The 13,257-nt window shown below is 38.7% G+C and overlaps 1 protein-coding gene across 2 annotated transcripts in view; it reads left to right on the top strand.

Annotated features, from left to right (window-relative positions):
- The window catches only part of IGFN1 (immunoglobulin like and fibronectin type III domain containing 1), a 55,823-nt gene extending 46,052 nt beyond the window's left edge, over positions 1–9,771 (top strand). Inside the window, exons 22-24 of one of the 2 annotated variants that reach the window (XM_089514330.1) lie at positions 1,225–1,524; positions 3,397–3,723; positions 7,744–9,771. In XM_089514330.1, coding sequence (XP_089370456.1) covers positions 1,225–1,524; positions 3,397–3,723; positions 7,744–7,748 — 632 coding nt within the window. In that variant the 3' untranslated portion in view covers positions 7,749–9,771. Of the gene's footprint in view, positions 1–1,224; positions 1,525–3,396; positions 3,724–7,743 lie in introns of those variants that run through there. The other variant, XM_089514331.1, reaches the window with a different exon arrangement.
- Positions 9,772–13,257: the final 3,486 nt, after the last annotated feature.

The raw sequence follows: 13,257 nt of genomic DNA, 5'->3' as shown, positions 1-13,257 counted from the left end.
GTTTACAGTTTACAAAAACAGTTGTACCAACTGTCAACAGACATTTCTGCCTGGGAGACAAAGAGGGTGAAAACTGGCTGCTTTCCATATGGAAGATCAAAGCTTATGTTGACTTTAAGATCATTTAAGCTGAATTCTCGTTGTCCCTACCTCTTGCAATGTAACAAATTAAAACTAATGATAACATAGTGAAGATATTGACTCTATTTGCATCTTTACTTTCAATATAGACAGCAACTGAGTAATTAAAATAATGTTTGCAGCAGCCTATTACAATCTGAGGCTAGTTGAAAATTTGTTAGCATTTGTTTAGAAAGCTCTTCTTAATTGGGAACAATATGTTAATTTAAGAAACATACAAAGCAAGGGGGTATATAATCCACCAATCCTTCCAACCCTTCTGATCACAAGACATCTTGGTAGAGGTCCCACATGTGTGCATAGCTTTGCATATTTAGCTGTGCATCTTCCCACTGTCTGGCAGCTGTCAAGCTGTCTTTTTCCAGTAGGGAAGAGAGGAATGTGGGGGGGGGGGGGGGAGGTGATTCAGACCATAGAGAAGCAGTTGGTCTCAGATCAGATGTGGGGAAAGAAATGAGAGTGTGTTCTGAAACAGTATGCACTCACTTATTCCTTCCCCCAGGAACTCAGAGCAGCCAAATAGTCATAGTCTAAATTGCCTTCCTCTGCTCACCTTTAAAAAGGATGAGCAGTAGTTCCTCCTGGGGCTTGGTGATTTCAAGTTGGGAGCTTCTTGGACAGAATGCAAGGGCAAGAAAATACTCTCTGACTCCCATCCAAAAAGGGGTTTCTGCATACGTGAGTCAGTAACAGGATGCTAGCTGTTAATTCTTTACATCAGATTCACAATAAAGTATTTTGTGTGTTCTCCTGGAGTTACTGTTATGTGAGGAGGAGAATTAAGGAGAGAGAGTCTGCCACTGTGTCCTTCTCACCAGCTTCATCACTTTCAATGAATTAGAGAGTCGATTTTTGTAGTGAGGACAATCTCTTCTACTTGTGGAGGATCCCCATATTCTCCCCCTCACATAACAGTAACCCCATGAGGTGAGGAAAGCGTCCAAAGAAGCCTTTGGTTAGCTTCTGTGTAGATAATATTTTTCTTCAATTAATTTGCAACTTTTGTAATGTATACATTATTGATTTGTCCCATTTCAAATTTGCTCACTATGACTTTGAGTTTTTCTTGTTTTCACTTTGCAGATGTCCCAGAATCCCCAGGCCCTATACAACTTGTTGAGAAAGTCCCTGAGACAGTGACTTTGATATGGGAGCCTTCACCAACTGAAATGAGAGACAGAAATCTAAACTACATGGTCATGAGACGTGATGCCAGCAAAGGGTCATGGCATATGGTGGCTGACCTGATTTACACTAACAAGTGCACTGTTGCAAATTTTATCCCAGGCCGGGAATATTTCTTCAGAGTCCTGGCAAAAAACTATATGGGAATAAGTGAGCCTTCTGAAACTGTGCAGCCCTGGTGTATTCATAAACAAAGGGGTAAATATTATTTAATTGATTAATGTATTATATTTATATCTCACCTTTCCCCCAGTGAGCTCAACCTGACATGGATAGCTCTCCTCACTTTCTTTTCACAACAGTCCTGAGAGTTACTGGTCAACCCAAGGTCACAGAGTGTGCTCAGTAGAGATCAGAATCCTCAGTCTAACCACTATGACACCTTGGTTCTCAGAAATGCATTGAAAGTAAACTGCCCTTTGTTGACTCTATCTTTATTCAGTGTATCATTAATGTTTGCTTGGTATGTCCTGAAGGATAAGAACATAAGAAGATCAAAGGCCCAGTTGGTCTATCAATCTAGTCATTCTGTAACCCCACAAGAAGGGCATGCAACAACACTGCTGCCTTCCCTACACATGCTCCCCAGCAACTGATACACAGAGGTGCATCCCCTCTGCTACTGGATGGAAAATGTATACATCATACCTAGTAACCACAAGTAGTCCCATCTTCCTTGAATTTTGTCAAATGTTTCTTTAAAGCCATCCAAATTGGGGAAAATCACCACATTTCATGGAAATAAATCAAATTGTTCCACTGTGTGGTTTGTGTGAAGAACTACTTGTTTTTATTTATACTAAAATCTCCTAGCATCCAGCTCCAGTGGATGGCCAGAGTTTTAGTTATTTTTAAACAGAGGAAGAAAACTTTCTCCCTGTCAGCATCTCCATACAACTACACATTTCTATCATGGTTTGCCTACTCATCTTTTCCCTGACCTAAGTAGCGCAGATTTTGCAGTCTTTCTGCAAAAGATGGAGTTATTCCAGCTGATCAAATAAGGAGGAATTTAGTTTTAATTCATTTTTTAAAACAATTTCTCCAAATTCACAAACTGCATATTCAGAATGGAAAGGATTTAAGGTTTGAAGCATACAAATAAAGAACAAAATGAAACTGACAAGATTTTCCTATTCCTACTCAGATAGCATCACAGTGATAATCTAGCCAGTGATAGATGTATCTTTCATAAATTTGTCCATGTTCTTTTTAAGGCCATCTAAACTAGTGGCTTTCATCAAGTGTTGTGGCAGTGAACACCATAAACAAATTATGTACTGGGTACAAATGTACTTTGTTTTATCTGTCCTGGATCTACTGCTCAACTATCTACTGCTTTCATTAGAATGCTCATTATATGAAAGGGAGAAGCTCTTTCATTAGCTGTTTAGGGTGTATATCATCTGAAACATCATAGGCTTAATCATAAAAGGCATGACTGCCCTAATCTGTTTGTTCTTTATTGATTTCAGGCTTTGGTATTGCTGTGAACCTCTTTCCCATAGCTTTTTGATTTAACAAATTGGAATGGTTTAATTATTGAAAATACCAGTTAAGTAGTTGATAGGAATGCTTGAATAATTTGATCTTTCTGAATTTTGATATGAATTACCTGATCCATAACTTTTAGATTAATGAATTAATTGGCACATATGTGTCTTTCTGATTTTATGCTGCTCCAAATACTGTGACACAGTTTTTTTATCAAGTTGTTTTAGGAATATATATTTCCTAAAATATATATCTTGAGAAACATTATATCTAGAAATGACTATTTTAAGAGATCATATTTCAGAAATATACATTTAATTGAGAATGTTCATAATTCTTTTTAAAAATCACAGATAAGTGAACAAAACATAATTGAGTTAATACATAACAAATGTAATACAGGTAAGAAATAGTCAGATGTGTCTGTACTTTCTCTTTATGTTATTTGCCTAGTGGGATCATAAACTCTCAAGATGTTGTTCCAGTTCCATCCTACTAAATCAGTATTACCAGTTGCATGTAAGATGAAATGTCAAGTATAGTATGCACCTGGTTTTATTTTTATTCCAAATGCAGGTAAATTTGAAGTTAGGCTTCCAAAATACAAGGGGATCAACCAAAAACAACCTCCAAGATTCCTTGTTCTACTGAAACCTCATGTGGTGACTGTGGGATTTGATTGTCACATGAGTTGTGCTGTGACTGGATGTCCAGCACCTCAGGTAACCTGGTACAAGGATGGCAGGAATATCTCCAAAGATCCAACCTTCTTCAGCAAAAATGACCTTGGGGTCTGTTCGCTTGTGATCCCAGGAGTTGCAGCATCAGATGCTGGCCAGTACATGGTGGTGGCCATCAATGAACTAGGTGAAGCAACCAGCAAAGCAGAACTTACCATAAAAGGTAAGTCAAAGAACTTGGAGGTTTGTCGCATGCAGTATATTAAAATTTAACGTCCCTTATTTGCTCCAACTGGTCTCTGAGCTATGTGGTGAATGGTGCTGCAGTGGAAAGGGACTTTATTGGCCTTCATGAGAGGAGACCTGAAGGCTTTGCACTTGGCCCATAGGGTGAAATGAAATCACATGCAGGAGGTGAGAGGGAGGCTATTTAAGGGCATGTTGCCCCCTCACATACCTCTTTTGCCTGATCAAAGACGTATGAAGACTGTCACTTGCATGCAGCATATTATTATTTAACATACCTTACATGCTCCAAAGTACAGTCCTTTCTTGAGGTCAATGAAAATCTACCATAAAGCACAAACTATGGCAAAAGCACTGTGGCAAGTGAAATCCTGGCCCAGTATGAGAAGTCTATTCATCTTTAGCAGATATTCCATTCAGAGTACAGGTTGAATATCCCTTATCCAAAATGCTTGGGACCAGATGTGTTTTTGGATGTTGGATTATTATTATTATTATTATTATTATTATTATTATTACGGATTTTTGAATACCTGTATTTGCACATATGTACATAATGAAATATCTTGGAGATGGGACCCAGGTCTAAACACAAAATTCATTTATGTTTCATATATGCTTTATACACATAGCCTGAAGGTAATTTTATACAATATTTTAATGATTTTGTGCATAAAACAAAGTCTGTGTACACTGAACCAACAAAAAGCAGTATCTCAGCCAAACATGTAAAAATTGTGGGTTTTAGACTATTTCAGAATTTGGGATAAAGGAGACTCAATCTGTACTTTTGAGAGATCTGTGCAACAGTTATGCTTCACTTATATTCATTCTAATTTAGGTGTGATAGTGGTGGAATGCATCAGATGAGAGTTTCTTCTGAGACTAGAAAATTCAAATATACCTAAAGCGCTTTACAGACCGCCCAGAAGGGGCAGTCTCGTGCCGCTGCCGGTTGCTCCGTGAGGGAGCCGCAGCAGCCAAACCGCGTGGCTCCCTCACGGAGCAAAAAGAAGCCCCAAAATGGCACTTCTTTCCGCGGCGCGGTTATGACGCAGCGAGGCGCCAATGGTGCATTCGCAGCATCATATGCACCGTGCGATGTGCAGACGCAGCGCATCTGCTACGTAAAGATGGTGTCCCCCGTGTGAAACGGGCACCACCATTTTGAACAGACTCAGTCCGTATTAGGGTTAGAGGCATCCGGAAGGGACGCCCCTTTCTAACCCTAATACGGACCCAGTCTGTAATTTATGCCCGTTTGTAATGGGCCTTAGTTAACAAAATTGGTATGTTACTGGCCATCATTTTTTTAACAGAAAATTTTGTATCAGAGGCAGAAATAATGTGGATATAACTGAGATAGGTTTGTTCCTACACCACACAAAAGAAGGGCAAATCAACATATTTCAGCAAACCTCCCTACCCCCAAAAGCCTAACACTATGAATATATGAAATTAAACAACCAATTTAGTAAAGAAAAACATTTAAACCTTCCAGGCTTCCATACTGCAGAAATAATCTAGTTTGACACCACTTTAACTGCCATGGCTTAATGCTATGGAATTATTGGAATTGTAGTTTTGTGAGACATTTATCCTTCTCTGTCAGAGAGCTCTGGTGTCTCAGCAAACTACAAAGTCCATAGGATTCCATAGGATGCAGCTGCGGAGCCAAACCACGTTAATTCTGCAGTGTGGTAACAGCACTAGAAACCAATTGAAAGCTTCTTTGAAAATACAGTATATCGAGGGATGGGTTTTTTTCCCTTTCACCAGCCTCCACTTGTCTTCTGATTTTTACTTTGGTAGCCTTTTAAACATTCTAAATAAATAATAAAATAAACAAATTCTGGGGTTAACCACTGAGGCAGGCTTTCCCCATTTCTCTGTGTTTTGCTGTTCTCTCATGTTCAGTTAGGGATTCTGAAGACAGAGGCTGTTTACTTTGTTGTAGGCAATTCCGGTGCAGCTTTCAGCATATATCTCACCTGCGTATGACACAGGCACACTGAATATTCAAAACTTATTTTAAAAATCTCTTTTTCATTGAAATCAGTGGGATTTTGGAGTAAATTCTGAAATTCTGAAAAGAGTTCAGAACTAATTTCTTACATTTAACATTGTTACTTTCTAACATAAACAGTAAAGTTTACTCATTATTCCCAAAGAATTGCTTTGAAGAGTGTTTTGTATTTTCATTTTTTTAAAAGTAACTAACGCATTAATAAAAAGCAATTAATATGTTATAAACATAGCACTCTTAAAATAATGAGTGTCATTAATGGGTTTTTTTAAAGAAAGAATAGCAATGGCCCTTTACAGACCACCCGAAAAGGTTGGTCTGCCGGCGCCTCCGCTCGCTCCACGAGGGAGCCACAGCTTCCATACCGCGGGGCTCCCTTGTGGAGCAAAAAGCTGCTGCTAAAAGTGGCTTCTTTTTGTGCCACGGAAATGACGCCACAAGGTGCCAATGACGCACTCGTGGTGTCATTTCCGCCATGCGACGGGCGGACACTAGGCATCCGCGACGTTGAGATGGCAGCGCCCATGTAGAATGGGCACTGCCATTTTGTAAGCGCCGAGCACATACTAGGGTTAGGGACATCTGGAAAGGACGCCCCTTTCTAACCCTAGTATGTGCGCAGCAAATACTTTCTGCCTGTTTGGAACGGGCCAATGATTTACTTTCAAAAAATACCTTTCCAGACTATTATAAGATCATGTTTGAATAAAGATTCAGGACCAATTACACCTGATGTTAAATAATTGATGTTAAATATCTGTCATGCAGTGTTTTTTAGAAATGCAAATCACATTAGTTATGGTGGGGGGGGGCTGATCACTGATGGATTCAGATCATGCATGGAAAGGGAAACTAACCTATCTCTCCTTTTCTTTAACACCACAGTCTTAAAGAAGATACATTTCCTGAAGTTAATATTTCCTAGAATTAAGACCTCTGTCTACCACAACTTCTATCATCCCTGGCCACTTGACTCCACTCCAAAAACACACTGCAGAAATAATGAGACCGCTTTAACTGCCCTAGCTCAGTGCTAGGAAATCCTGGGAATTGTATTTCATTGTGGCCCCATAGCTGTCTCACAGAGAAGGCAAAATGTCTTACAAAACTACAGTTTCAAGAATTCCCCAGTATTGAGCCAGGGCAGTAAAAGTGGTCTCAAATGGGATTATTTCAGCAGTGTGTTTTGGACCATGGTGGCTGGGACTTATAGGAAATAAGTTCAAAAACATCTGCATGTCTACAGACTCCCCACCCCCATGCCAGAGCAGTAATGTTTTCTTCATGGTTTCATTCTGCTTCTGGTGGTGCAGTGGTTAAATGCCAGTACTGCAGCCACTCACTCGCAAGCCACATGGTTGTGAGTTCAATCCCAGCCAGGGTCTCCAGGGTTGACTCAGCCTGGCATCCTTTTGAGGTTGCTAAAATGAGTACCCAGCTTGTTGGGGGCAATTGGCTTACACACTGTAAACCTCTTAGGGGTGCTTGAGCGCATTGATAAGTGGTATAGAAATGTATTTGCTATTGCTATTGCTATTCTCCTCTCCTCTGACTTCTCAAATTATGTAGACTTTCCTTTCTGCTGCTTTTGCTACAATTGATGTGAAGAAGCAAATCACCAATTCATGATATTTACATTAAAAGTGGTTTGCCATCACAGACTTAGAATGAGTTGAGTATTTATTATGTTAGGCAATTTATAGACATCATCATCATCCTTAGAAAACAATATTATTTTATTAATACGTGTAATCCCTTTTTATGCACATTCTCCTTACTTCCATATAAAACCATAACATTTTCATTTAACATTTCTCTTTCTGTCTTCTCTCTTTCCTGTGGAAAATCCCATTTTTTACTAGCATGGGCTGCACTGTACCAGCTTTGTCCAGAGTGCGGTGTGATAATGTTTTCTTGTAAAACTATGTGTCACTCTTACTGAAGGATGCATATTTATCCTTATGTCAACAGCCTGATGGCGCTGCCTGGCACAGCAAGTGTGGTTAAAAAAACAGCCGTTCTTTTCTACAATTTTTCATGAGCGGAAACCCCACTGAAAGGATGCATGCAATTCTGCCCAATAGTTTTACAAAGAACAAAGACAACAGAAAAAAAGAAGTTCGCATGAAGGGTCCCAGCAAAGAAAGGTGGTCCTGCAACAATAATGGATTATTTATGCATATCAACAGGACTGAAACTGAGATTTATAAAGGAAAAAAAAAAAAAACCCTACAGAAACGTACCTGCCAAAATACTTGGAACTAATCCCCTCAGATGTGGACCATGAGATGTTCTGAATTCATACACAACAGCCAAACTTCAACATGTTGTCTATAGATGTTTTGAGATCAGAGTTTGAACATTCAGAATCCTTCTGTCTGAAAATATCAAAATGTAAAGAAGAGATCTCACTGGTTTCATATATCAGTTTGGTTGCACCTATTCAATATCAGTAAGGTTGACAAATAACAGAACTGAGGGAATGCCATCCCTATAATATGTGGGGTAGCAAAGACAGATTATTTAATGCAATTAATCTTGATGCGCATTGAAAATGTTTTTTTTTATTCTGAGCTGATAGCATTTGCTTAATCAACAAGGATAAAGTCAAGGATATTTTAGGTGTTTGTTGCAAGTCATTTGCATCTTCATTGTTTTCCAAATATCCCAATGAAATGGAAGTTTACCAGCTCTGTTAATTTTTCACTTCAGCTAATAGTTGGCTAATATTCCTATTTTAAAGCATTCAGTTGCCTAAAGCAGAATAGCAAAATACGTACAGTAGGGCAGTATGACTATGCACTGTGACTGATACATCATTCTGTCAAATATGATTCCAGAATCTGATGGATTAAAAGCAAAAATACAGTTATATTAAACCTAAACACCATTTTATTCATATGTCTTTAAATAATACTGCCAAATATTTGTTCATGCTCAGCATTAATTGGGTGTCCATCTGCCCCTGAATACCTGGCTTGAATACATGATTCTGGTGATTTAGTGTGTTTCATCTGGGATATGGGAATCCATAAAAAAGTCCAATGAAATTGCACTAAATTTAATTCAGCTATCATGACATCAGGCTGCTTGCAAGAGGCTAAGGCTACTCAACAAGTCCCCCTCTCTCCCTAAAAAAAGTTTGTTTTAGCCACATTGTGAAATGATACTGTATGGGCCAAAGAAAAATAAAAGCATATTGTTAAACCTAAATAAGAAAGACCCTATTTTTAAATAAACTATCAGTGAAGTCTTGAACATATAAACTTGAGCCCATCCTCTAGTTCATCTTTCCTAGTTCAGGCTGTTATGAGTGACCCTCTTGCAGGAAGTGGTCTTTCTTTCCCAACACAACTACCTGAGAAACCCTTTCAACTGAGGATCTATGTGTCAGTACTTCTTCACTGCCTAACATATGTGTTATGATATTCTTCAGTACATCAAGGTTCAATTCCCTACTTGGCCACGAAACCTACTTGGGCACGTCATAAGCTCTCAACCTCAGAGGAAGGCAATGATAAACCTCCTCTGCAAAAATCTTTGCAAGAAAGCCCCATGATAGGTTTGCCTTGGGGTCATCATAATCCAGACACAACTTGAAAACACAACAGTAACAAGTACGTGGTTATAAATTCTCAAAATGTTACATGGCTAAGAAAATAGGAAGGAAAAGTTTCTCCACTAGAGGGAGTCCTTTTAAGCACAGTGATAAGTAATCAAGAGGCTGGAAGCATTTGTTGCCTTCATGGAAAAAGTGAGTGAGAAAGAACAGGGATTGTTCTTGCTAGGGTTTTGTTTTTTTTTTGTTTTTGGTTACATTTTGTTTTAAGTGCTTTAAGTGGGTGCATAGACAAATGAAAAATCTCAGCAAACTTACCACAAATAAAAATTGGATGTGTATGGTTTTACCTTTACCTTTTACCTTTATGGTTTTACATGGCCCTAAAATGTTTTTATATGATGTGTAACATTTGGCATGACAAAACTGGCTTCAATAAACTTGGTATGGAAAAAAAATTGTGAAATCATTTTTTAAAGTTTGTAGTTATGGCACCTTTCTTGACTTTAGATTTGGCACATACAGCAAATGGGCATGGATAAGAATCAAAGGGAGACTTAAGGGAAGCAGAAAGGGCAGGTTTACATATTCTGCTGCTTCATCAGTGCCTGTAGTTTTTCATGTTTGGTGTTTTGCCAACGTAATATGTGACATTCTAGCCATTTTGGACAAATAAAATGCCAATGCAAATTGGATGAATCAGATACCAATGTTTCAGAAACAGCTAAATATGTGCTTATTCGAGGTAGTGGGTACAAATGTGCATGATACAAGAAACTACTTGTATCATGTAAGAGCTGTTTGACAGTGGAAAATGCTGTCTTGAAGAGTGGAGGAGTCTACTTCTTTGGAGATTTTTAAACAGAGGCTGGATGGCCATTTGTCAGAAGCACTTTGATTTTGTGTACCTGCATGGCAGGGAAAAGGACTGAATGGCCCTATGATTCTACTTCTCAGTATGTGTACTTCTATTTGTCATACATATATCTACTGTGCATGTGTAAAACTGTTGGATTTAGTACAGCAAAGGAATACCTCAGTTGATCGAACTTCTGGTACTCTCCACCAGGTTCCTTGGGAGGCAGCTGTTTTTGCTAAAAGTATGACAACTGCTTGGGAGATCTACTGCTTTTCCTACAGCAAAAAAAGAAAAAGAATCCATTTTGGGTTGTTTAAAAAACACTTTAATTCATTACCTTTTGTTTGCATGTCAGCTGATTTAATTAAATTACAATTTAGCAATTTTATCTTGAGTAGCAATGAAATAGAGCAACCGAAACTAATCAACAAAAAAGAACCACAAGATAAAAATCTGCTTGTGTTTATTGTTCATCTTGCTCTGGCAGAACCTCATATAGTCTTTTTTTTTAAAGAGTTTGAAATAAGAATTAAAAGACCCCCCCCCCCCTTAACACTCATCCAATTTGGATGCTCACCTAAGGAAGAATGAACAGAACACTTGTCATGTTCATTTACTTGTACAGGTTTAACCTCTCCTTCACAGTCCTCTCCATTTCTCTCTGCTCTCAGCCTCTGCTGACATCCCATTCCCCTGCTATTGGTCCCCAACCTTGTTGCATGAAAAGCTACCATACATCAGCTACAAAACAAGTTCACATGTTTTTCCTGATGAACCAGGAAAACTTTTCAATTTCTCTTTTGAAAGTTACTGAAACAAATCACAGACTCGGAAGTGGAAAAAGAAATTAATGTCTGCTCTGAATTACCTTAAGTATTTGGCAGGATTTTGAGGAACATTAAAAAAAAAAATTTGAGAGAGATAAAAATGGAGATGCATAAACTTGTCAATTTCAATTTATCTCAATTCCTCATTTTTTCCCATTCCAGGTGAGATTTAATTTTGATTTTTGTACACAATTTTTCTTAAAATATATTTTTTGCAAGTCATTTTCCCTATAGTATTTATGTTTGTTGTTTTCACTTATATCACAATTTTGTTTACTCTTTCTCTAAATTGTATGCACATCGAAGACCTGCATAACACAATTTGACGATATCTGTGTTCTACATTTTGGTTCACATCACAAGACTAACAATGCAAATGTCTTTTGCATCCCATAAAGAGACTTGTCATTTTCTGGAAGAGCAATGTAAAAAAAATGTATTTACAGTGTAATAAACCAAGGCCTATCTGCTGTATGACCAAATAAGCTAGAAATTAAAAATCTTGGGGCCCAAACAGACAGGCCAAAATAAAGCTGCTTCAGGTCACTTTGGACGTATGTTGTTTTTAAATGACATGTGTATCTTAAGAGGCCAGAAGCTGCACCAAAGCTGTGTTCTAGTCTTTGGGACTGGAGCGTGGCTTCCGTCCTCTTAGGATGTATGCATAATTTAAATAGCATACCTCCAAAGTGACCCGAAGCAGCTTTATTTTGGCCTGTCTGTTTGGGCCCTTAGATACTCACATGCTGAATGTACAGCACAGGCTGCATGAGGCCCCTAGAGCCATTTTTATAGCCCCTGGGGTCCAAAGGGAGGTAAAAATGACATTAAAATGCTTTTTAGGGGTGTGTGGAGAGCATTTCCATCACACTTGGGGGCCCACTGGGCTTTGCAGGGAGGAATCAAACACATTTTTTAATTTTCCAAATTCCCTTTTCTTGCTTCAAAATGCCTTCTAGGGAGCATGAAGGGGCATTTCCATTACATTTTGGCCCACCCTGGCCAATTTAGGCCCAAGAGAGGCCTTTTTAAAAAACAAGAAATGAACATGAAGTGTGTCTTTAACATGATGAAAATTCCCCTTGTCCTTTAAATGGTATGGGGAAAACTTTGTTGTGGATGCAGGTTTGGTGAGATGGTACATCCGTTTAAGGTCCACCAGGGAGTTAATGCAGCTTCCTATCCTGACACAGATGTCCACTCCCGATCAATACAGATGTTGTGGCATAGTGGCTTATCAACATCTGGATGTTGTTCTCACCATGCTGTAAACTATTATTCTTCAGATGATAGTTTCAACATATTAAAAGCCATACCCATGTTAGGTCCCATCTGCTTCACCCTGTGGTTGTCTGTATCTTCAAGATAAATTTTCCCAGAAGTTTTAATTAAGGATATACAAGATCTCCTGCAAGTAGAATGTTCACTTCATTTGCTTTCTGTTGCACTTACTTTCATCTTTTAGATATTGAAGGATAAGTGAGGATTGCCAGTAGTGGAACAGGGGGTGCTAAAGGATCCTTTTGTAGATTTGGGATTAATGATTTTCCTGCAGACTGACAAGGATTTCCAAGAAATCTAAAGAAACTACTGGCAAGTTTGTTACAGCTATGCAACTCCATCATGCTACTTAAATTAATATCCCCATTCTTAATTAATCCTCCACCCAATGTCTATCTGTGAGAGTTTTTGTTTCTTCCATTCTTGCAATACTACCATTGGAGTAGACAAAGCTGCTTTAGATGCAACTCCCTTCTGACTCCTCTTTCCTTCCCATCTTTGATCTCATAGACCAGAATGTTCCACTTGATGGGTATGCTGAACTGCCTTTTCATCTGGCCATTCCCAAACACTTTACTAACAGCTAATTAGACCTAATGCCGATCCTGTGAAATAGGAAAGAGGGTTGCATCATGGGCCTTCCCAGTAGCAGCCACGTGAGTTCTTTCACCTTGAGTCAGGATGTGCTAAATCCGGCAATAAAAAGGCAGTCACAATGGGAGAAGAAGCATTAACATTTCCCTGTAGAGTTGTTAGTTTGTGTAGTGATGGAGAAAACCCTTATCATAGCTCTCATAGAAATTGTCACATGTAGCTGCTTCCTAATCAAGGATGATAGCTGTTGTGTTTCCTGAGCCTGTTCTAGAAACAAGAAGAACATTATTTGGGAGTTTCCACCGTGCCTTTTAAGTAGCAGAGCCCCAGAGCAAGACCAGTGAGCTATTCCTGTGGAGAAAAAA

This window comes from Sceloporus occidentalis, unplaced genomic scaffold (genome assembly GCF_023333645.1).
Source record: "Sceloporus occidentalis isolate IW3139 unplaced genomic scaffold, rSceOcc1.0.p SCAF_3, whole genome shotgun sequence".
Classification (NCBI taxonomy): Eukaryota; Metazoa; Chordata; class Lepidosauria; order Squamata; family Phrynosomatidae; genus Sceloporus; species Sceloporus occidentalis.
This window is presented reverse-complemented; position numbering and strand designations above follow the sequence as displayed.